At 48.7% G+C, this 23,656-nt stretch overlaps 1 protein-coding gene across 1 annotated transcript; it reads right to left on the bottom strand.

The window, feature by feature from the left end:
• Nucleotides 1-14,593: 14,593 nt before the first annotated feature.
• RASL11A (RAS like family 11 member A) lies at nt 14,594-17,079 on the bottom strand. Its single transcript, XM_082365132.1, has 4 exons — nt 16,859-17,079; nt 16,432-16,488; nt 16,254-16,333; nt 14,594-15,318 (listed from the first exon to the last, which is right to left on the bottom strand). Exons 1-4 carry the CDS (start codon nt 16,980-16,982, stop codon nt 14,851-14,853), a joined length of 729 nt encoding a protein of 242 aa, XP_082221258.1. The 5' UTR covers nt 16,983-17,079; the 3' UTR covers nt 14,594-14,850.
• Between the last annotated feature and the right edge of the window lie 6,577 nt (nt 17,080-23,656).

Below are 23,656 nucleotides of genomic sequence, written 5' to 3'. Positions count from 1 at the left end.
GTTCCCCCAGCTCTGCCACCGACCCTGATGCCATCCTCGGTTACCCTCCCTCTGGTCCTCCCAATGCACACCTCATTTTGGACAAACGCATTCACTCCCAAATCTCTTCCCAAGCTTCAAGAGGTGCATCCAAGTGCCCCAGTATATCAGCTCATACACCCTGCAGGCCTCTCAGTTTCAACGTTCACACCTCCCAACGCATCTAAAAGCCAAGGGAAGACTCCGGGGGCCTCACGGAGGAAGCCCTCTGTGGGGGGCTGTGCTGGGTTGGATCAAGGCAGGAACCTGTGCCCTCTTCCATCCTGTACCTCCAGCAGCTTGTACCTGGTCACCATCCCCACAACCCGTGGTCCAGGAACGCTACTGCCCGGGGTCCACGGCTGGCGAGGACGCACAGCATGGAACGTGCCTGCTTAACTCTACATCCAAGCTGCTTTTCACACTGCAGGTCCCCAGCCACACGGAGACCTGTCCCCTCCGGTGAGGGCCAATCTGTGCGGAGGACATCAGAGAACCATCGGCACCTGTTCCCGCGAGCTTGACAAAACCTCTTCAACGCACCGACAGTGTCTGACACACAAAAAGGAGGAGCGGGCGGAACGTTAAGAGGCACTTGGCCTGTTCTGAACCTCGAGGAAATCGGCCTGAATCACCGTCCTCGTCAGCTGGGCCTTCCAGCAGCATCGGAAGAGTCTGTCCTCAGCCCAGCGCCAGCCTTCCAGGGAGCCAGAGGAAGCTGGCAGCTCGGGCCACCGCGTCCACTGTGCTGGGGACGAGGGACCCAGGAGCCCGATGCCGGCGGGAAGGCCGGCAGCCCAGGAGCTCCGGCGAGTGTCCGAGTCCGGACACGGAGCCCTTGCTGCTTCCCCAGGGCCCCCGCGCTCTCCCCTCCCACAAGCGGGCAGGGCGGCAAGCAGCCAGCCTCGCAGCCTGCGTGCTCCCCCCACAGACACGGCTCATGAGGGGCGGCGCGGCTTCGCGGCTAAGACAGTCCGGTCTGCAGGCCGACAGCCTAGGCCTGAACTCCGAGCCGGCCTCTTAGCAGCCAGGCAAACCGGGGCAAGCTACTGAACTACCCTGTGCCTCAGTCTTCTCATCTGTAAAGTGGGGGTGATGAGCACAGGATTTACCTCAGAAGGGTGTGAGGTGTTAATGTCACCGACAAAGCCCATTCACAATTCCGGAGAAATAAAGGCAGAATCTGGGTAACAAAATAAAGTCTAACCTTTTTTTTTCTTTTCCTCTGTGCTGAGTCTAGCGTCACTGGCTCACAGGTGGGCCACGTGCAGAGGCCTCGCACCCGGCCCTGCACTCCAGAGTTCCCGATGCGTAAGGGCTACACCGACGGCTCAGCTCCGGGCTGCGCGCAGACACCTCACGTGACACTCAATTCAAGATGGCGGCGGCGGGCCGTGTGCAGAGAGGCTGCAAGGGCTCTGGAGCGGGAGCGGCACAGCTGCGCCTGCGCCCGAGAAGAACCCCGCCCCCTTCCCCGCTGCCAGACCCTATAAAGCAGCCCCGCCCATGGCCGTTAGGGGAGAGCGGGGAGAGCGAGGAGAGCAGGGAGAGCATGGAGAGCATGTGCTCTAGAGCGGGGGTCGCAGCTCCCTGTTCTTTAATCAAAGAATAAATCTTTCCTTTGTTTCTGCCCTAAAGTCAGTCTTGTTCTATTGGCACAAGTGACACCAAGCAGGAGGACCCTTGCCGGGACCTGACTTGAAAGGGTTGGTAACAGTGCACATAAAGCGTTACTGAAAACCGTGCCTAGTTCTATACAGCATATAAGTATACATATAAATATACTGCATATGCTATGATATACTATTATCATCATATTATATCACCAGATAAGCCAACTGAATGCTGGTGACGGGACAGCTGATGGCACGAAGCTCTTAACGTTTACACAAGCCAGCATGTGGAGGAGAGAGAGCGCAGGAGCGGTGAGTAAAACAAGGCTCCTGTCCCCATGCTACCACATCCAAGTTATGTAGGCAAAGCACGTAATCTCTCTGAGCCTCAGTTTCCTCCTAAAAGTGGAAATAACAGCTTCACTGCCTAATTCACAGGGCTCCTTTGATGGCTGAATGAGATAGCATCCGTGAAAAATGTGCAAAGTCTCCAGAAAGCTACGCCAAAGCAAAGGGCAATTACCAATACGAAATTCCTTTGCTTCTAGGGATCTACCATGTGGGCGGCGGGTCGATGACCCAGGAGCCCAGCTCCGTCAGTCTTGAGGCTCCTGCTCTCTTCATCTCCCGACCCGGGGTCAACATGGGAGGGATGGAACAAGCCAGCCAAGACCTCAGCCAAGCCTCATCCGAGATCCATGGATGGCAGAGAACATTCAACCACCCGAGAAGTGTAGGGGGCGGGGGTGGAGGCAGGAGGTGGCCCGGCTCCAGTGACATGGACCACGCAGGGTAGGGTCTCACAGGATCTGAGAAGCTCGGTTTTGCCTCTGCCACAATCATGTGACACTTGGGCTCTCAACAGTCTTCGGGAAGAACATAACAAACAACCTTCACCCTTAATGCTTCCATTTAAAGGACTATTTACAAACATCAGACTTCTGGTTCCCAAATAAACTCAGCATCAGCAAGATCACATCCTCATCAGGACCAAGTGGTCTCGTGAAGCCATATCCATGTACCTCCTCCCAGCACAAACAGAATAAGAACACGTAAAATTCAAATTAACTTAATCTGATCTCTGACAACCATCAGCTGTCCTGTACCCTGGATGTCGCCCCAGCCCACTTGTGCTGTAATATTCTGTGACTCTAAGCAGTGTCACTAAGAGCCACAGAGGCAATGAACAGTTCGTTCTTTCCTTCATTTACTCACTCACTTAACAGTATCCATCAAGCACCTACTACGCGCTCGGCACCCAGGGTGGAGGCGTGAAGATGTCAGAGGAGACTCCATGGAGGAAGTGACATTTGCGTTTGCTCTTGCAGACAGGCTAAGAGCTTGATGGGCAGGAGTTCCAGGTGCAAGGAACACACGAATGCGGGCCAGGAAACAGGACAGACCGACCATGTTTAGGGTCGATGAGTAGATAAGGTCTTCTAGGAATCGAGAGAGGATCGTGTCCGGGAAACTCGGGCTGCCAGTCTAGATAGGTAGGTAAGACTCGACCATGCCTGACGGGGGAGGACCCCACCTCGCCACCTGCCCCTCACCTCCAACAGGCTTGAAGTCAGCCTGCAGAGATCAAGGAGGACGCAGAAGGACCGGAGGAAGGCATAGCATCCTTCCTTCCGGGAAAGGATGGAGGGAGGGAGGAAACAGTGATGTTGACAGGCTGCTTTGATGAGAGTTAGCACAAGTGTTCCTCCACTTGGAATGTTCTGTAGCCCTGGATCCTTACCATCATTCTAGTGGGTGTTCAGATTTGCATGTCAGTGTGAGAAAAGTGACGTGACTGCTTATTTTTGAGCATCTAAATCTGTAACCACTTGAATGACTTTACTTGTAAACCATTCACGGGATGAGTATTATTACTCACACAGATACTTCTTCTCAAAGCTGGGATGGCTGGGAGCCAAGAGGAGCTGACCCTGGGGCCTGTGATGGGCCTCTGAGACCCAAGTGAGTGTCTATGGCAAAAGACCCCACGTCCCACCCCCAAGTGCTCCTAAAACAGAATCACACGTGAGCATGTTGGCTTCCTAAAGTGCACTGGGGATGGGGACGATGAAGAGAGGGGTCTATGGCTGCTGAACTGTCGCCTCCATGGGGAGTTGTGAGGACCGATGGGGTTCTAACTGTCCTAAGTCCTAACCGTTCAATGCAGCTGGATCATTCAAGCGACCAGGGCCTTTCTGTCTAAAATTGTCAGTCAGGCGCCTCCTTCTTGCTTGTTCATGGGACTCACTGTTTTCAGTGCACCCAAGAAACAGTAAAGGGAATCTTGTGAAGTGTTCATTTATTTTTTACCTTCTGGAGCATGAAATTGAAAAAAAAGACTGCTCTGCTTTGTGCCAAAGTAATGATGAGGCACCACCTCCTCAGAAAGATCCAGCGAAGCTGTTCAGGTAGGTTGTGTTGAGAATTTGAAATGCTACTTGAAGTATATTATTTTCTAAAAGTTCCTTTGCCAATAAATGCTGGGCTTTGGATGGAAGAATCTAAAAATATTAGAGCTGGATTAAAGGAGACGGACAAGACATGATAGTTGAATAACATTATGTGACTGGATCTTCTGCCAGAGGGAAAACATGCCATAAAGAACGTGACTGGACTGTACCCGGTGCTCTGTGGTGACCTAAATGGGAAGGAAATCCAAAAAAGAGGGGTTGTATGTATACGTATAGCTGATTCACTTTGCTGTACAGTAGAAACTAACACAGTTGTAAAGCAACTATACTCCAATAAAAATTAATGTAAAAAAATAATAAATAAAAAAACAGAAATGATAAAAATAAATAAATAAGGTTTTTGACTCTAAAAATTCCACTGTTATAACTTAGATAAATCTAATACTTCCTTTTCCTGAAGAAGACAGTAACTGGGTGAGAAAAGGGGAAATGAAACTCCGTAAACAGGTCTCGAATGCCATCCACCACACTCTGAGAAGGGCCTGGGATTGGGAATAGTGATCAAGAGGAACTTTAGTTATATCTGTACCGGTTGGAGTTTTGTAATGAGAACATCTTTTTGTATTACATGTGTGAATAAAAATAAATTAAAAAAAAAAAGAACATGACTGGATACTAACTAGACCCTGGTCAAAATCATGATGAGATACCTCTGCACTGCTGGTTCACAAAACTCCTCGGAGCTTCCCAGGTGAAATCAGAAGAGGCAGACCACCGCAGATTGGCAGGTAGCAAGTTCAATAAGCAAGGGGACTGACTTACTGGCTTGTCTTGGGCGGCTGCAAGATGAGTCGATCTCCACCCCGCCCTCTGGAATCTTAAAAGTTTATCCAGAGGCCTTAACTGGGCTCAGTCACATACACAGTCCAGATGGTCTCAACACCACGTCACTGTCTCAAGGCTGCATCCTGGGGCAGCTCCTGGGGGGCGGGGAGGGCAAGCTGAGGGCACATTCTGAGGACAGGGGACAGGGTGAAGGACCTCAAGCTGCCCGAGTCCAGCTGTCGGGGCAAACCAGAGGTCACATCTTCTTGGCGACCTCCTCCAACACTCTACCCCTGGTGACCGGCTCTCACAAGCTCACACGCCCCCCTCTTCCACAACATGATCTGTGTGGTCAGCTAGGGGTCTCACTAGCAGGCAGGTGGTCTCTTTGGAGGTGATCTGGTTGCACTGGAAGAGATGTCACAGCATCAGTACAGACACGTGCAAGAGAAAGCAGGGATTAAGACAGTCGTTCCCCACGTCAGTGACAGCGCTTTCCACAGAGAGCCTCGTGATCTGAGCCATTGATTTACTAAGTCTCCTCTGCCGGGGGGCGTGGGTCACTTGGGGCATCACTTGTGTGCTCATGTGATTTAATAGAGATGCTACATTAGCGGGCTCGGGGTAGGAACACACAGCCTTCTCTTTGGACAATGGCACAGGTATCTCTTTGTGTCCAAGGCCATTCTATTTTTGAGGGCAGCTTTTCTCATCAGAGACATTCCGTGTTCAGTAAGGATGGGCTTTGACAGCTGTCATTCAAGGCTTTCACGTCTGCTAAACCCATATCCTAATTCAAGAATTGAATACAAGCACTTCCCTGGTGGCGCTGTAGTTAAGAATCCACCTGCCATTGCAGGGGACATGAGTTCAAGCCCTGGTCCAGGAAGATCCCACATGCCGCGGAGCAACTAAGCCCATGCGCCACAACTACTGAACCTGTGCTCTAGAGCCTGCGAGCCACAACTACTGAGCCCATGTGCCACAACTACTGAAGCCCGCGTGCCTAGAGCTCGTGACTGGCAACAAGAGAAGCCGCCGCAATGAGAAGCCCATGCACCAGAATGAAGAGTCGCCCCCGCTCACTGCAACTGGAGAAAGCCCACACACAGCAACAAAGACCCAATGCAGCCAAAAATAAATAAATAAATTAAATAAATTTATATATATATAAAAAAGAATGGAATACAGAGTCATAGTTCCTTCCGCTCTGCCGTGCCTGGGAGCAAGGTGTGTAGGGGGTAGGGCCCCAGCTCTGGGTGCAGAGAGATTCAGCTTGAATGTGGGCTCAGCTATTTACTAACTCACTACAACCAGGGGGCTTACACAACAGAAGTGGATTGTCTCCCTGTCCCGGAGGGTAGACTGTGAGATCAAGTTGATGGCCAGGCCAAACAGCCTCTGAAGATTCTAGGCAGGAATCTGTTCCAGACCTCTCTCCAGCGTCTGGAGTTCTTTGGCTTGTGGGCCCATCACCCCAGTCTCTGCCTTCTTCTCGTGGCTTTCTCCTCTCTTCACATCGCCTTCCTGCTGTGCATGTCCATCCGGGTCCAGATTTCCCCTTTCTGTAAGGACACAGTTCTATTGGATTAGGGCGTGCCCTAGTGACCTCATCTTAACTGGATTATCTCGGTAAAGACCCTGTTTCCAAATAAGGTCACATTCTGAGGTTCTGGGGCTCAGGAGTCCAGTATATCTTTTTTCTTTTTCTTTTTTTTTTTTGTTTGGCCATGCTGCGTGTCATGCGGGATCTTAGTTCCCTGACCAGGGATCGAACCCGCGCCCACTGCAGTGGAAGCGTGGAGTCTTAACCACTGGACCACCAGGGAAGTCCCTGACATATTTTTTGAAGGAACACATTCAACCCATAACACTAACTCTCTTTACTAACAGAATTTGGGTGTTTACTGACTGTCTTAGAGCTCCGGTTTCCCCCATGTCAGATATGTACTGATTCTTAGGGTTTCGTATTTAAGGAGCCCCAGGGTTTGCCATGGCCTGCCTTTGCCACTGCTCGGTGTGAGAACCCCCTTCCAAAGTCTGGAGTGAGCCTTCGCCTTACAGGTCTGGGTAGGAGGCAGGGACCACCTACCACTGCAGATGCTGAAAATGCCAGCTGTTTACTTTCTTGGCCTCCCTTGTAGCTGTGCAGCCGCAGCTGGTGCTCTAGCTCACCCAGTGACTGAGTTAACTCAAAAGCCTTTTAATAAACCTCCCCCCGCTTTTTTTTAAACTAAATCAGCCAGTCTTTTCTATTGCTTGTAAATGAAAGCCTGGATGGATACACCATGCAATATTCAAGGTCAGATGCTTCATTAGGAGAATGGTAGCAGCTTCCAGAGGGTGCACACAGTGGGATGATTGGCATGGGAAGCAAGACAGTACAGTGGTTTTCAAATCAGAAAGCCTTGGACTTAACTCTCAACTGTGCCGCTTTACCCGCTGAGAGGCTATAAGAAAGTTAATGAACCTCTCTGAGCCTCATTATCCTTATCTGTCGAATGGTGATGATAATAATGAGCTACTTCATAGAATCATTGGGGGGATTAAATGAGCAAGTGCACCTAAGACTTACTGTACGTTGTGGTTAAGTTTATGTGTCAACTTGACTGGGCCATGGGGTATCCAAACATTATTCTGGATGTGTCTGGGAGGGTGTTTCTACGTGAGATTAACATGTGATTCAGTAAACTGAGTAAAGTAGATTGCCCTCCCTAATGTGGGTGGGTCTCATCCAATCAGTCGAAGGCCTGAACAGACTAGAAAGGCTGACCTTTCCTTGAGTAAGAGGCCTCTCTGCCTCGAGCTGGGACGTCCATCTTTTCCTGCCTCTTGGGCTCAAGCTGACATACTTGCTCTTGGATGTTGAGACTGCAGTTTTCAGATCAGACCCACACCATCGGCTCTCCCGGGTCTCCAATCTGCTGATGGCAGATCTTGGAACTTCTTAGCCTTCACTATCACGTGAGCCAATTCCTGGTAATAATAATAATAATCATTATTATTATCTTTACCTTGTTGGTTCTATTTTTCTAAAGAATGCTAACCCACTGTAATACACGGAACAACAGCGCATTATTCAGTAATTATAGTAGCTAATTGTTGTTGTTGTCAGTTTTATTACTATGTTACAAAGATGTAACCAGCATCACAGATCCCACCAATGGCCCCTCAAACACTGGGGCAGCAGCCTCCTATTTTCTCCATCTGGAGAAATTCATTGGCCTTTCTTTTTAAACCCTGAACCTGTTTCCTCTCTCTTCCCCCCCAGGCCCCCCTCCCCAGTACTGAGTTGGGGTGGGGAGGCCCTTTTTGCCCCCAGGGTGAGCTGTGAATTTCTGCTCCTGGCATATTCCCGCTCTGCGGTAAGCCGTTCACTCCCACAGCCCCCTGGAAGGTGACCTTCACCACGGCCCCCTCCTCCCCTGCAAGGTGCTCACCTCCACCTCCAGGAGAAAAGAAAACACATGCATCACCGGGGCTGCCAGGAGGCAGCTCCTCCAAGTGCTATTCAGAGAACAGTGCGAGGAGAGAATGCATCCCTGGGGCCCACAGATGTTGATAAGGCCCATCACCCCATCCCCTGCCCACTGCCCCACCCCCACAATGGCCTTCAGAGTGGCGGCTCAAGGAGAGAGCCCTCGGAGAGAAGGACAGCCCCGCCAGGTGGTACTGAGGAGACCTGGATGAAGCACCAGCCTCACCAGCCGCAGCACCAGGCCAACTGTGGCACCCCGCTCCCCTCCTTCCCCCATTCAGGTCTGACTTCCCTGGGTAAACAGGAAGCCTGGGGTGGAGTCCGGACTGGGACCTTGCTCAAAGCTTTGAAACAGGAGACAGCAGCCTCAGTGCCTCTCCAGGAGCTCCTCGTAAAGCAGATTTCTCCTCCAGGGCTCAAATACATAGCAACAGAACCCCTGGGATCCCCCCATAGCTGTTAGTGGGCCTGAAGGCCTGGCCAGGGAGGCAGCCCTGAACAGAAGGGAATTCTTTCTTCTTCCTCGAGCCAGGCCTCCTAGTTTCCTGGCTTATGTGACCTTAAGCCATTGTGTGACCTCTCTGAGGCTCAGTTTCCTCATCTGAAAGATGGGTGTGATAATAATTGTCCCCAAAGGGCTATGGAGAAAATTAAGGTGTCAGCACATGGTAAAGGATCAATAATTGTTATTGATTATTGGTATTATTACTGAAGGAATAATCGTTCTCTTGCAAACCTTCTTTTTCCCAGATGTGAAATGGGAAAAAAAAATCACATCTTTTAAAGCAAGTACTATTCCTTTTAGCATATACAAGCAAGCTCAAGAAGCACGTTTTATTTTCCTGAAGCAGCTTCATAATGTGCTAGTGTACATTTATAAAAACAATGATAATAAGACAATTACAACTAACTGAGTACCTCGTATGTGTCAAGCTCTGCCAACAATTCTGCTTGATGGGTAGTATTACCTCCATTTTAAGATTAGGAAACTTACATTTCACTTTGCACAAGGTCACATGGAATCAACAACAAAGCGAAATGTGAATCTGATCCCACCCTGGAACCCATTTGTACCCGCCGTCATAAAGCTGGTTAGTAACTGTTCATTGGCAGGAGCTCCTGAATCTTCTTTTCCACAGTTACAAATCCAAATCCATGTGAGTGGACTTCCCTGGTGGCGCAGTGGTTAAGAATCCACCTGCCAATGCAGGGGACACGGGTTCGAGCCCTGGTCCGGGAAGATCCCACATGCCGCAGAGCAACTAAGCCCGTGTGCCACAACTACTGAGCCCACGTGCCACAACTACTGAAAGCCCCGCGCCTAGAGCCCGTGCTCCACAACAAGAGAAGCCACCGCAATGAGAAGCCTGCGCAGCAACGAAGACCCAACGCAGCCAAAAATAAATAAATTAATTAATTAAAAACAAACAAAAAAAACCCCAATAAATCCATGTGAGTGTTTCCAGGCAAAATCTGTCAGGCAAAATCTGTTTATATAAGTAAGTCTTGCCATTAACAATGTTCTTCCTTTTTTTTTTTTTTGGCCACGCAGCCGGGCATGCAGGATCTTAGTTCCCCAACCAGGGATCGAACCCGTGCCCCCTGCCGTGGAAGTGCGGAGTCCTAAACACTGGACCGCCAGGGAAGTCCCTGTTCTTCTGATTGTAATAGAGAACGCTGGTAAGAAATGGCAGTAAGTGTTTTACAACTGTAACGCATTAGTCCTCACGAACATAAAACGATGCTCAGAGGAAATCATGCTTTACAATTTGTGAAGGAAGGCAGGCCATTTCCTCCCACGGCCTTTGGGGTATTTGCCTCCGCTCCTGCTCTGCTCTGTGATCTGCACTCCCCGCTAATTTTGTCAACACCGCCACATCTGGGTCAGCGTCTTATTTCACCTTTCAGCCCCCCAGAGTCCCACCCGCAAGGTGGCCCCCAGATCTTTTGCTGAATTGAGTTCCCAGAGAAGGAATGTCATCCAGACACCACACCCTTCAGCACAGGGCCTTGCCTGAAGCAGGTTCTCAATAACCTTTAGGTAATTTGAAATCATGTGCGTCATCGCAGAGGTGCTCTGCACAAAGAGATGAGGGAAATCGAAAGTGATGATACTTGGGAGTTTGGGGATTAGCAGATGCAAACTATTATGTAGAGAATGGATAAACAACAGGGTCGTACTCTAGAGCACAGGGAACTATATTCAATATCCTGTGATAAACCATAATGGAAAAGAATATAAAAAAAGAATGTATATACATGTATAACTGAATCACTTTGCTGGACAGCAGAAATGAACACAACATTGTAAATCAACTACACTTCAATAAAATAAATTTTTTAAAAAAGGGGGGCTTCCCTGGTGGCGCAGTGGTTGAGAATCCGCCTGCCAATGCAGGGGACACGGGTTTGAGCCCTGGTTTGGGAAGATCCCACATGCCGGGGAGCAACTGGGCCCGTGAGCCACAATTACTGAGCCTGCGCGTCTGGAGCCTGTGCTCCGCAACAAGAGAGGCCGTGATAGTAAGAGGCCCGCGCACCGCGATGAAGAGTGGCCCCCGCTTGCCACAACTAGAGAAAGCCCTCACACAGAAACGAAGACCCAACACAGCCAAAAATAAATAAATAAAAATTAAAAAAAAAAAAAAAAGATATCTTAAAAAAGGGATGATACCTATTTTGTTCAAGTAGCCATGCCCTGGAGAACACTCTCTTTCCAATTCACCAAGAGGAAAAGAGCCACCTCTAACAGTTTGATAGAGGGCGCCCAGAATATCTTTTTGGGGGTGCTGTCATGTATGGGAGAGTCTCACAGGTCCTATGGAGCTGAATTGGAGGAGGACACGTCTGGCCCTAACAAAGTTAATTTTCTACTCGGACGGAGGTACCCGAGGGCATCCAAACATGAGAGATGACAATATTTCATCCGGGTTCAGCACATTTCTACTCTATGCCGGAATGTCCGCTATCACAACCCAATCATCACTTACATCAGTTCACTCTTCCTTGAGCTCTGGCTAACTTAATGGTGTTTGGAAGATAATTGTTTGGGGATTTTTTCCCCCTATATCACATCTTTCTTATTGAGTGTCAAACTAGCTTGAGACGAATTTTAACAAAGTCTTTCAAAATATCCCTCCTTTTGGAGACAGATCAAATGGTAAGAATAAATTATTAATCACACAAAGTATCTTCCCACTGTAAATTTGAATTGGTAACTTTGCGTAATGAGAAGTTAAAGTTGCAACACATACAAGGGAAAAAAGCTACTCGAGTCCCACATTCATGACTAAACAGTCATCTGGTCTTTCCTATTTGCTCTTTTGTTCACTGCCACCTTCCACGCTATTTATTTTAATCCATTTCTTTAAATGGATATTAACAAACTTCTGAACTTCCCTTCACCTCAACACGAGCAAAACAAATTTATTTCCTTCTGTTCTAATTGATTTATTTTTCCATCATTCAAGTTTGCTTTTCATAGGTCGCATGTGAAGTACAGCATGACTGTAGGATGTACAGTTGAGCCATTTGGATCCCGTCCATTCTTCTAGAACCTCACTGATAGGCACATGAATTAAATCATTCTGCAGTCGGAGGGCAGAATTAAAGCCAAGCCCTGACCAGAAGGAGAATGGGTGGTGCCAATGGAGAGAGATTCAGGAATTTCAAGACAGAGTGAGGATGGCCGGGGGGGCGGGAGGGGGGGCGGTGAAGAGAGACCAAGGGTGCTGTAGTTCCTCCCCCCTTGTGAGGATGGAGGCGACCCTCACACTGATGATGACACCTCGGCGGTAAGGCAAACCTACCAAATGAAAATGCATAGACTGTCCTGTCCACAGCCACCTAAGTTTTCAATGTTCTGCCTAATGTTTCAGGAGTTCTGCCCCCGTCAGCAATATAATGACACCCAGGGCTCTGAAGGCTCTGTCCTCCCGGTTCTGGAGGGAAGAACCTGGCTCAGGGCCCAGCTTCCTCTCTAAGGGCTTCCTTGGGGCCCAGTCAAGCCCAAATCCTCAGATCCACTTCCCGACACAGAAATCTGACAACGTTCCCCCCATAACCGTCTCCTGATAGCTCCGGTCTCCCCTCTTCTATGTCCAGCGCTGCTATCTCAGGAGCCTTACAGGCATTCTCCAAGCACCTGACCCTCAAGAGACCCCGCTGCCATCAGGAGAGACACTGAGGTCCCCACGAGACCCAGAGGCCAGGTGCTGTGCAGGGCCGGATCTGGGGACCAGAGAAGAGAGGAAGCTCTGTGGCCCTGGAAGTCAGTTTTCTGTGATGCTGAGGACAGGAGAACCACTTTCTGCCCGAGCCCCTGAGGCTGCTCCTCCCTCTGGAACTGCCCCGTGACTCATCCTTTGACCCCACTGGTCCACACTGTGCTGGATCCTGGCAAGCGCAAGGGCTCTTCCTGTCCCCAGGCTCGTTCACGTGGAACAGGATCCTGGCTGCCTTGGGACGTCTCCTGTGCTGTTCTTTAGCTTTTACATTATGATTGACCTTTTCCTCATGGGATGTTTGATTTCAGCTCCTTGAGGGCAGAAGAGCCCTGGCACCGGTGCCACCTGGGCACGCTATGGGCATGGCAGCAGTTAGGAGGACCAGTTGCTCTCATGTCCACGCCTCAGTGTTAAGATGGGTGGTAGGAAGCAGGAATGGCTGATGATCGGAAGAACTCCTTCGGTGCTGAGAGTATGCAAAGAACAAAGAGAATTAGGCACGTTTTAAAACATAATGGAATCCAAAGCAATCCCCCCGAAACAACAAAAAAAGATAATGGAATCCAAAATAAACTTTTTTTCTTATATGGATACACCTTTAGATGTGAATTATCTAATATTATTAATCCTTTATGGCATTTTGCCTAGACACCCCCCAACTATAGGGAAGGGTGGTGTTTAACATCACAGGTCTGGACACAGTCAAGGGTAATGGTCTGCAGTGGCCAGAAGCTGCACGTGTCATTTCCTGTCACTGCTAATAAAGAACCTTCAACTACTGAGAACACCTCCTGCCCTCGTTCTGCAGAAGTGGCAAGTTGTTTCATTGTAATCTGCCATGGTTGTCCTTGGCACGAAAAACAACGTAGTCACTCATTTATTCATCAAATATTTACTGAAAACCTACCAGTCTGTGTGCAAGCACTGGGCTAGAAGCTTGGAATACAAAGTCATAAAATGCAACGACTGCCCTCAAGCAGTGCTCCTTCCAATGGGGGTGACAAATAGCCTCATGAAAAGGTTGGGTTATAACACAAATGCTACAGGAATAGAGGAAGACTCAGAGAAGGCACCCCAGGAGTTGAATGTAGCATGTGACTTGGGACTTGAAAGATCTTTTAGGTGGAGAATAGGACAAAATATTCAAGGGAGTAGTTTGTGCCAAGGCAGGGAGGCATGAAAGTACCTGGTGAAGAGTGAGAAAGTCAGAGTGTTCTGTTGGAATGGATTGTCAGCTGTGTGTGTTTGTGTGTGTATGTGTGTGTGCGTGCACGCGCATGTGTTTTGGAAGGAGGGGATGATGAGTGTGGAGAGGTGGCAAATAATCTTGATTCCATGCCTCATTTTATCCAGCAGATAAGGGGAAACTAGCTGAGTTTTTTCAGTCATGGAAATAAGATGATCAGGGTTGGTTTTAGTAAGGTTGTCCTGGTGTGACGAAAGATTTAGAGCCAAGAAACCAGAGCCTCGCCCACACGCTTGCTTGCCCATCCAGGCAAGAGCTGTAAAAGCCTGGATTAAGGCAAAGTGATGCTTTAGAGAAAAATAGGAGAGAGAATTGACAGACCGGGTGCGCCATTGGTTAGGGTAAAGGAGACAGAGAGGGATGGAGAATTTTCCGGCAACTCCAGGGAGGGTGCACTTACGGACAATGGGAATGCTGGAAGGGGGGTTGTTTTTTAAATACTGGTGGAGAGGATAAACTCCCATCTGCACCAATAAATAATAATGTTATTCATGTCATAATTTTTTAGCATCTGTGCACAATGAACCCCTTCCGCTGAAAATCACATGGTGTCAGTTTCATGCCTGGGACAAAGTGCCCTAATTAAAGACATCCTGCAGTTACTCAAATCCCTTTCCTCCTCTGCAGACTGTCCTTTCTCCCACACCAGATTCCCTCTGCATCAACCCCTCCCTGCAGAAGCCACCAATCAGAGTTCAGACTGGGGGTAAGCTTGGAGCAGTTCTGGGCTCTGGTGCAAGTATGATTTCTATAAAAAGACATTTAAAAACAAGGAGCAATGTTGCCATTTGCCTTTAATGGAAAAGTGGCTAGGAGTTACAGTTTTAAAAAAATCTTTTATTAAAAAAAAAAAACTCTATCCAACTTCTAGGCAATCACTGTTTGAATTTTCAGAAATACACATACACTTGAAAACCAACAGTTTGTATAAAAATAAACTCTGAATGTGTGATTAAAAAGGGTGACCCCCCAGTCTTCTCAGCTGCATGAATGCGTGATAAAAAGGGGACGAGTCCGTCCAGTGGAGATGGGTCTACCCCAGGGCGGAGGGGGCCTTGGCCTTGGAGGAGAGAGCCTGCTTGAAGCGCCTCTTCAGGTCCTGCATGTTGGGAGAACGCGGCCGGGGGATGATGGAGGCTCTTCTCCTCTCCCCACCAAGGCTGTGCAGCTTGCTCACTTCTTTGCAGAGATGCTGAAACACATCACAGACATCTTCGTAGTTTTCACTGGTGGAAATTTCCAGGAACAGGCTGCCCAGCTCGTTGGCCAGTTGGATGCCGTCACGGGTCTGCACCTGTCGGGCGTGCAGAAGGTCCCCCTTGTTGCCCACAATGATGACGGGGGCTTTAGAGTCGGGGTGGACCTTCCGGATGTGCTGGTACAGGGGGCGGATAGACAGGTAGCTGTCATAGTCCGTGATGGAATAGACCAGCAGGAAGCCCTCTGCCCACTGCACGCACTTGGACAGGGAGTCGACCGCCTGGCTGAGGCTGTCTTGGACCTGAAAAGAGCAAAGTGAGCCCGGATCAAGGACGCCCTCGGTGGGAGAAACTGGAAAGAACATCAAAGCCACCCTTGAAAAAAACGTTTGAAAAAGAAATCACTAAATATAGTTTCAGAGTCTACCCAGCTTCTGCAGAAGGAGGCTTTTGATATGGAAAGAGCCAAATCTCAGGCAAGCTCCCTGCCTGGGCTATTTTATTAGCTGTTACCGACACATTACTTTTAACCCCCTTGCTTGGCAGGTAGCCTGTGATTGAACCAGTCTGTGATGACTTCAATGAGAACTTCAACTCAGGATGGCGCAATTTTTAGGGAACTAACTCAGAATAAACAGAACTTTGAAAATAAGCCAAGATAAATATCTATTCCCCAACCCATAAGTATATTTTTAGCATGTCCTTCTTGAGAATGTTACAGAAACAAATTCCTTCTTTCTGTTCTTCCACAAGACCTTTCCTCCCTAGAAGGGAGAGCAATTAGTAACTTGTTAATCAAGTTACATTCCTGACTGCTTGCCATGGGGTTATCTGATTGGAATTACTGCGAGGAACAGCGAGAAACAGGAGCACTTCGGCGGTCCTCGCTAGGGGAGAAGACCCTCCCCAGAATCCCACCCCCCCAGTTTTGTTCCGGGTTCCAAGGCTGAGCTGCTTCTGACAGAAGTGGTGAGACCCGTGTAGCCAGCGATGCCCCGGCCAGGGCTGCGAAGAGAAGTTAAGCATCTCTTGCCCTTTCCGAGGTGGCAGACGGGGGCAGGCGGCCTCTATAACCACCCACCCTCCCCGCCCCCCATCGTGGACGGTTTCTAACACCCCGACGACTGGCCCCACCCGGGGACGGCACATCCCTCCGTCTGAACGCGTAACAGGCGCGCTGAGACACCGGGCTCGGGCCTCTGGGAGCGGAGGAGCCGCCTGCTCTTGCGGTCCTTACCTGGAGGCCCCCGGGAGTGTCCTGGATCTGCAGGGAGAGCTGGTCTCCCTCCACGCACACGAGCCGCGAGTACAACTTGCCTGGAGAAAGAAGGAGAGTTGAGTTTTAAATTCTCACACTCTCCTCAGGAAAAAGAAAATCAGAGCACGCAGCCTCAACAGAACGAAACGAACCTAACCTGTGTTCGGCTCATAATCGCCAATGAACCTCTTGGTCAGGAAGCGCACAATCATTGCTGAAAAGGAAAGAGGCAAATAAGCCGAAGGGCTAGGACGAGACGGTCAAACCGGGACCGTCTCGGGGAAATGGGGGCGTGACGGGCCGCAGTACCGCGGATGCTGCCTTCATCCTCAGGCCCCGCAGCGCCAAGCGTGCGGCCGCGGCCTCCGCGGGTTTTGGGGCGGGTGCGGCCCGGGGTGCGCTACGCGCCGCACCGGCACCCATTCTCCAACAGGTGCCCGCCGGCGAGGGCCCAGGAGTGCAAGGTCCGGGGAAGCGGCGGGAAAGCAGGCTGGCGGGGGGAGGCCGGCAGCGGCCTGGAAGCGTCCGGGCCCCCATGCGCCCTCCCCTCCGCCGGGAGCCCCCGCTTTCCCCGGGGCGCTCACCGCTCTTGCCCACGCGGCCGGCGCCCAGCACGGCCAGTTTGATGTCCCTGGGCAGGAGGTAGTCGGAGGAGGACTCGGGGATGGGCGCGAGCAGAAAGTGTCCGGACATGGTGGGCGCCCGCATGGAGCGCGCGGTCGAGCGCGGGGACACCGGTGCGCGGGGACCTCAGCCGCCGGCGCGGCGGGCCGGGCCGGCGGCTTTTAAAGGGCTGGGCGCGCTGGGGGCCCCGCGGCCGCCTCCGGCTCCTCCTCTTCCCGCCCCTTCCCGCAGCGGCGCGGAGGGGGCGGAGCCGGAGAGCCCAGGGCACCGTCACCGCGGCGCGCGCGCCCGCTTTGTGACGGGGGCCTACGTTGCTCCGGCCTCCGGGCCCTGGAGATCTGGCCTCCGCTGTGCCTGCGTAGCCCTGGCGGCCCCCTCCATCCTGCAGAGGCGAGACCGGGTCACTAGACCAGAGATCAGAATTATGAGCTGGGGGACGAAAGAAAGGAAAAATGCAATCGGTCGGATGTTTCTGCAACAATGGGAAGGATAAATTCCTGTCGAATGTTGCCCTTTTTACTTTTGAAAGGTGCTGAGGGGTGACATTATTAGGAAAAAGAGCCCTGACTTAGTATCAGTATAAGGGAGTTGCAGACACTGTGACCTTGCTCCAGATTTGTGAAGGCCCCTTGGGGACAGTCATTGTCTACAGCTCAGCCTCCGAACCCAGCCCCGGGCTGCTGGTGCTGGCTGAGCTGACTCATTAGCGAACTCAATAAACTAATTGAGAGCTCGGCTCCGGACTAATTCTCCATCAAACACCGTCCTATGACTTGAGTCACACCTTTGCTTCATCATTCAAGTACTTATTTATAGGTGTAAAGCGGAGTTTAGGGTGGGAGTGGAAGTGGGAGGAAGAGGACACAAAAGCAAAATCCGGCCAGTCTTGGGTTTCGGGAGCCCACAGTGGCAAGGCAAAAAAGGCTTGGGATTCTGTCCTTGCAGGTTAGACCTTCAGGCCTCTGCCTCCTGTGCTCCAGCCTCACAGGTCCAATTGCCTCTTAGACAGCCCCACCCTCACTCACCCCTTTCTCCATCTTGGTTGAATCAGTTAGCTTTTGCTGCCTGACAAACTGCACGAAACTTACTGCCTTGAAACCGCAATCCCTCACGGTTGCTCACCAGTCCATAGGTCAGTGCAGTGGTTATCCTAATCCCGGCCCGGCTCAGCTGACGTTGGCCGCAGGCTTTCATTCTTCCATGCATGTGTAGAGGCCTGGCGGCAGCGGGCTAGGGGCGATGGGGGCGGGGGTGGGGACTGGCTGGTGGCTCCAGATTGGTGTCCTCAGGCAGCTGGCCGGCTGCCCGCTGCGGTGGTGGGAGGGGCAGTGGCTGCGCCACATGTTTCTCCTCACCCAGAAGGCGGGCCAGGATCATGGTGGCTGCGCACAGTTCCAAGAGCGTGAGTGGAGGTGTAACAGGCCTCCTGAGACCTAGGCTCCTGGGGGCAACCCATCACCCCTGCTGCCTTCTGTTGGCCAAAGCAAGTCGTGGTGCCAGCCCACATTCCAGGGGCCGGAAGTGCACTCCACTCCTTGGTGAAGAGAGCTGCAAAGCCGCATTTGAAAGGGCTGGGATGCAGAGAGGGGTAGGAAAAGCGGTCCGTTTTGGCAGTCGACCACACTGGTGAGTGTGCGAATGTGCCTCCATCCGCCCAGAAGCCCAAGCCAGCAACCTGTGTGCCGGATCCCTGAACACTCGTACCCAGCCCTCGGTTCTGGCCCCCGAGAGGCCTCGACTCTAACCCCTCTCGCTTCCACATGGATTAATCACCAAGTTCCATCACTTCTTCTGCCTCCATTTCTTGGTACCTCGTCCTCTCCATCGCTCCTGCTGTCTCTGGTTCTCACTTGAAGAACCCTGAAGCAGACCGGGAAGAGAGGGTGACTGGTTTCCTTGCCCCCCGCTCGGGGGAGCCTCCTCTGGTCACTGCTGCCATCCCCACCCCTGTATCCCAGGTACTCTCAGGGCACCCTTAAGGCAGCACTGATCCCAACTGTCATTACGTTCTGGTGGAATATTTATTTCATGTCTCTCTCCCAGAAGGCAGGGCCTCTAGCTTGTGTCTTTAGTGCCCAGCACACAGTGGCAGCTGGGGCTCGTGAGGTCTTTAATAAATGTTTGTACACTGACAGACTTTCTGAATGAATGGTGTCTTCACTGTGTGAACTGGAGAAGACGGAAGTCACATGTGTAACCATTATCCCAATACCTAGGTTTTGAGAGCAATCGGCTCTCAGGAGAAAGTGTTCCAGGGAATGTCCTGAGCTGAACTGCCTTATTACAGCTGTACTGTCCTTTGGTTCGGCACAAGGCAGTCCCCTTCTGTTCAACTTCAGTTTGACTGGAAAGACTTGAAGCCCGGAACCGCCTTTCCTGACTGGGGAAAAGTCACCATAAAGACAGTTACTATTTACAGAACAACCTTGAAACGATTAGGTTCCAGGGGTCCTTGAGCAGTTCAGTGACAGGGGCCTGGGTGGTTGCCTTTCAGATTCTCTTGGCCTCTCCTTCTTGAACACAAAATGGCTCCTACTTCACTAAACATCAAGTACTCATCCAAACAGGAAGGGAGGGAGGGACCCTCTTCATCTCTTTTTATTATGAAATAAAATAATTCTCAGAAGAACGCAGCAGACTCTCTTACATCTCAGTGGCCAGAACTGAGAAGCTGGGAACGAGTGTATTCATGTACCTAGCGGAGAATACCAGGGTTGCCAGGACCAGCTTGAATCAGTTCCTCCCTGAAGGCCACACACATTGCTACCCTGTTAGAAATCCAGCAACAGAAGAGGCAGCAGTCAATGGGATCTGTCCAAACACCCTTCACTTTCCTGAAGTTAAAATGCAGAACTTAACAAGGGAAAAGGGAGCCCTTTCTTGGCTGAATCATGGGCTTATCTCCTCACCTCCTTCCCTTACATTCCCTGTCAGGTATAAGATCATTTTAGGTTAAGGTCGCCCCATAAGTAAGATTCCTAAGACTGTTCTCTGCCTGGTGACAGCTATGTTCCATTTTGCACGTACAGTGCACCTTTGCTCAGAACTCAAAATGTTATTCATTCTCCTTGGAAGCTCTTTGCATTTGCAAATACCCAAGATCATCCGTGGCCTTTTATGCGGTACTATGTTACTGACTGTAGAATTATAAACAGCCGTGCCTAAATTGTTGCTGCCTGTCCTCTATTTCATTTGGGATTCCTTTGTATCCAGTTATGTAAAATTGTGGTGCAAGCAGTATGACACAGGCATGCTGAAGTGGTTTTAAAAAGATAATAGAAAAAAAAATAATATAAAAAGATAATAGAAATGTGTAGGCAGATATGAATACACAAATCCATGGGTGTTTAGAATGACTGTGAAGGGTAGAATTTAGTAATATGCAAATAATATCAGGCTTGGAAAGCTATTAACCCTTCACCAGCCAAAGAAGCTTGATTTCTAGCCCTCCGGCAAAACTTTGCCAGGGGTCCTCCCCTACTTCAAGAATGTCTCTCCTACCACCATCCGTCACCCAATATCAACTACCTTTCCTGTCTATTCTAAATCCTTGAATATTGAGGCTGGAGACTCAGACTTCGCCTTCAAGTACTTTCCCCAGTATAAAAATTACGCCTCTCTCCTCTACCAGCTCCCTACTTTAATTCAGCAGCCAAATGATTGAAAATCTACTTGCTGCGAGGCTGTTAAGTGCTGGTACAGAACATAAACAACAGCTTTCTATTATCATTTACTGAGAGGACAACAACGTATAAGATTTGCCTGACTTCAGACATCCCCATAGTGAAGTTAATTAAAATAATTATCGTTTATCTATCACTGTTGAGTTACCAAAAAAATTCTCAATTAACTCTTCCTTAATCTTAATCCTGTGAAATGGGTAAAATATCTCCTAAACTGAGGTTTGGACAAGTTTAGTCACTTATTCAAAGTCATAGAGCCATTCAATAGTGGGCATCTCAACCCCCCTGATTTCAAATCTTGTGGAGAGTAGGATGGAGAACACTGGTCATGTAAGTGCAATGACAAAGCAGACGGGCTCAGAACTCCAATACAGCTGCAACAGAGAATTTAATCTGAATGGGTTTATTGGGTTCTCAACTCTGTTCCACTGATCTCTGTGTCTGTTTTTATACCAATACTATATTGTTTTGATAATTATAGCTTTGTAGTATACTTTGACATCAGGGAGCATGATACCTCCAGCTTTGTCTTTCTCAAGATTGCTTTGCAATTTAGGATCTTTTGTGGTTCCGTATATATTTTAGAACTATTTGTTCTAATTCTGTGAAAATTGCCACTGGAATTTCGATAGGGATTGCACTGAATCTGTAGATTGCTTTGGGTAGTATGGACATTTTAACAATATTAATTCTTCCAATTCATGAGTATGGAATATCTTTCCATTTATTTGCATCTTCTTCAAGTTCGTTGATCAACGTCTTACAGCTTTCAGTGTACAGGTCTTTCACCTCCTCGGTTGAATTAAAGTTTTGTTTTTTTTAAACGTGATCGTAAATGGGATTTTCTTAAATTTTCTTTATGATAGCTTGTTACTAGTGTAAAAACACTACAGATCTCTGTATATTGATTTTGCATCCTGAAACTTCACTGAATTCATTTATTAGTTCTAACAGTTTTTAATGGAGTCTTTAAGGTTTTCTATGTATGGTACCATGTCACCTGCAAACAGCGACAGTTTTACTTCTTACTTTCCAATTTGAATGTCTTTTCTTTTTCCTACACATATATGGACAATTAATTTACGACAAAGGAGCCAATAACATACAATGCAGAAAGGACAGTTTCGTCAATAAATGGTGTTGGGATAACTGGACAGCCACAACATGCAAAAGAAGGAAACTAGACCACTATCTTACACCATAGACAAAAACTGACTCAAAATGGATTAGTGACTTGAATGTAAGACCTGAAACCATAAGAATCCTAGAAGAAAACATAGGCAATAACCTTGACATCAATGTTTTTGTGGATCTGACTGCAAAGGCAAGGGAGACAAAAGCAAAAATAAACAAATGGGACTATATCAAACTACAAAGCTTCTGCACAGCAAAAGACACCAAAACAGAAAGGCAGAGATACAAACTACTATGTATATGAAGACATATTGTACAGCACAGGTAATTATAGCTATTATTTTGTAATAACTTTTCTTTTGGCTGTGCCACGCAGCATGTGGGATCTTCTTAGTTCCCTGACCAGGGATCGAACCTGAGCCCCCTGCAGTGGGAGCGTGGAGTCTTAACCACTGTACCACCAGGGAAGTCCCTGTAATAACGTTTAATGGAGTATAATCTATAAAAATATTGAATCACTATGCTGTACACTTAATATTATAAATCAGCTATACTTAAAAACACACACACACACAAAAAGGCAACCCACTGAATGGGAGGAGATATTTGCTAATCATATATCCAGTACGGGGCTATTATCCAAATGTATAAAGAACTAATACAACAACAAAAAATCCGATTATAAAATGGGCAGGGGATCTGAATAAACACTTTTCCAAAGACATTCAGATGGTCAACAGGCACATGAAAAGATGTTCAACATCAGTAATCATCAGGGAAATGCAAACCAATCACAATGCGATATCACCTCACACCTGTTAGAATGGCTATTATCAAAAAGATAAGAAAGAAATGTTGGTAAGGTGTGGAGAAAAAGGAACTCCTGTGCACTGGTGGGAATGTAAATTGATGCAGCCACTATGGAAACAGTATGGAGGTTCCTCAAAAAACAGTAGAACTACCATATGACCCAGCTACTCAGCTTCTGGGTATTTACCTAAAGAATACAAAAACACTAATTTGAAAAGACATATGCACCCTTATATTCATTGTAGCATTATGTACAATAGCCAAGATATGGAAGTGTCCACAGATGGATGAATGAAGATGTGACATATGTAAGAGACTACTACTCAGCTGTAAAAAAATTGAAATCTTGCCATTTGTGACATGGATGGACCTCAAGGGCATAATGCCAAGTGAAATAAGTCAGACAGAAAAAGACAAATTCCAAATAATTTCACTCATATGTGGAATCTTATAAAACAAAACAAAAGCAAACTCATGGATACAGAGAACAAAACTGGTAGTTATCAGAGGGGAAGAAGGTTGGCAAGTAGGTGAAAAGGGTGAACGGAGTCAAATGTACGCTGACGGATGGTAACTGTACCTTTCTTTGGTGATCGCTTTGTAGTGTACACAAGACGTTGATTTATAATGCTGTACACCTGAAACTTGTTAGAAATCTGAAGTGGGGGGTGGGTAAGGAAAAGCTACAGGGAGAAACGACTGGTCCCTGAGCATACTTGACAGATGGAAACACAAGGGTAGAGAGATGTCTTACGTAGTTGAGGGAACAGCACGAGCAAAAGCAGGAAGGCAGGAAATATACAGCAAGCAGTGTCAAAGATTAGTAATGTACTAGATGACCCAAAGGTTGGGGAGCAGACTGTGTGGATGGCAATAAATGCCTCAGTAAGGAATCATCTGGAGGCTATGGGACGCCACTGAACTGTTCTTGAGGCAGCCCCTAGTATATGCAAGTGACAGAGCTAGAAGCATCCGAAGGACAGGAGATGGTCTCTGCTCTCAAGAATCTTCAGACTGTTCACGTACTCATCTGCCATGAGCAATTAATCTGAACTCTGTTCTTTCTCAGGAGCAAAAATCCAATCACATCTTCACTTGGGCTAAGCCATCATCTCATTCTGTAGACAGCAG

This window comes from Balaenoptera borealis, assembly GCF_965194805.1.
Source record: "Balaenoptera borealis genome assembly, chromosome: 18".
NCBI lineage: Eukaryota > Metazoa > Chordata > Mammalia > Artiodactyla > Balaenopteridae > Balaenoptera > Balaenoptera borealis.
Note: the sequence above shows the minus strand (reverse complement) of the source record. Positions and strands in the feature narration are given on the sequence as shown.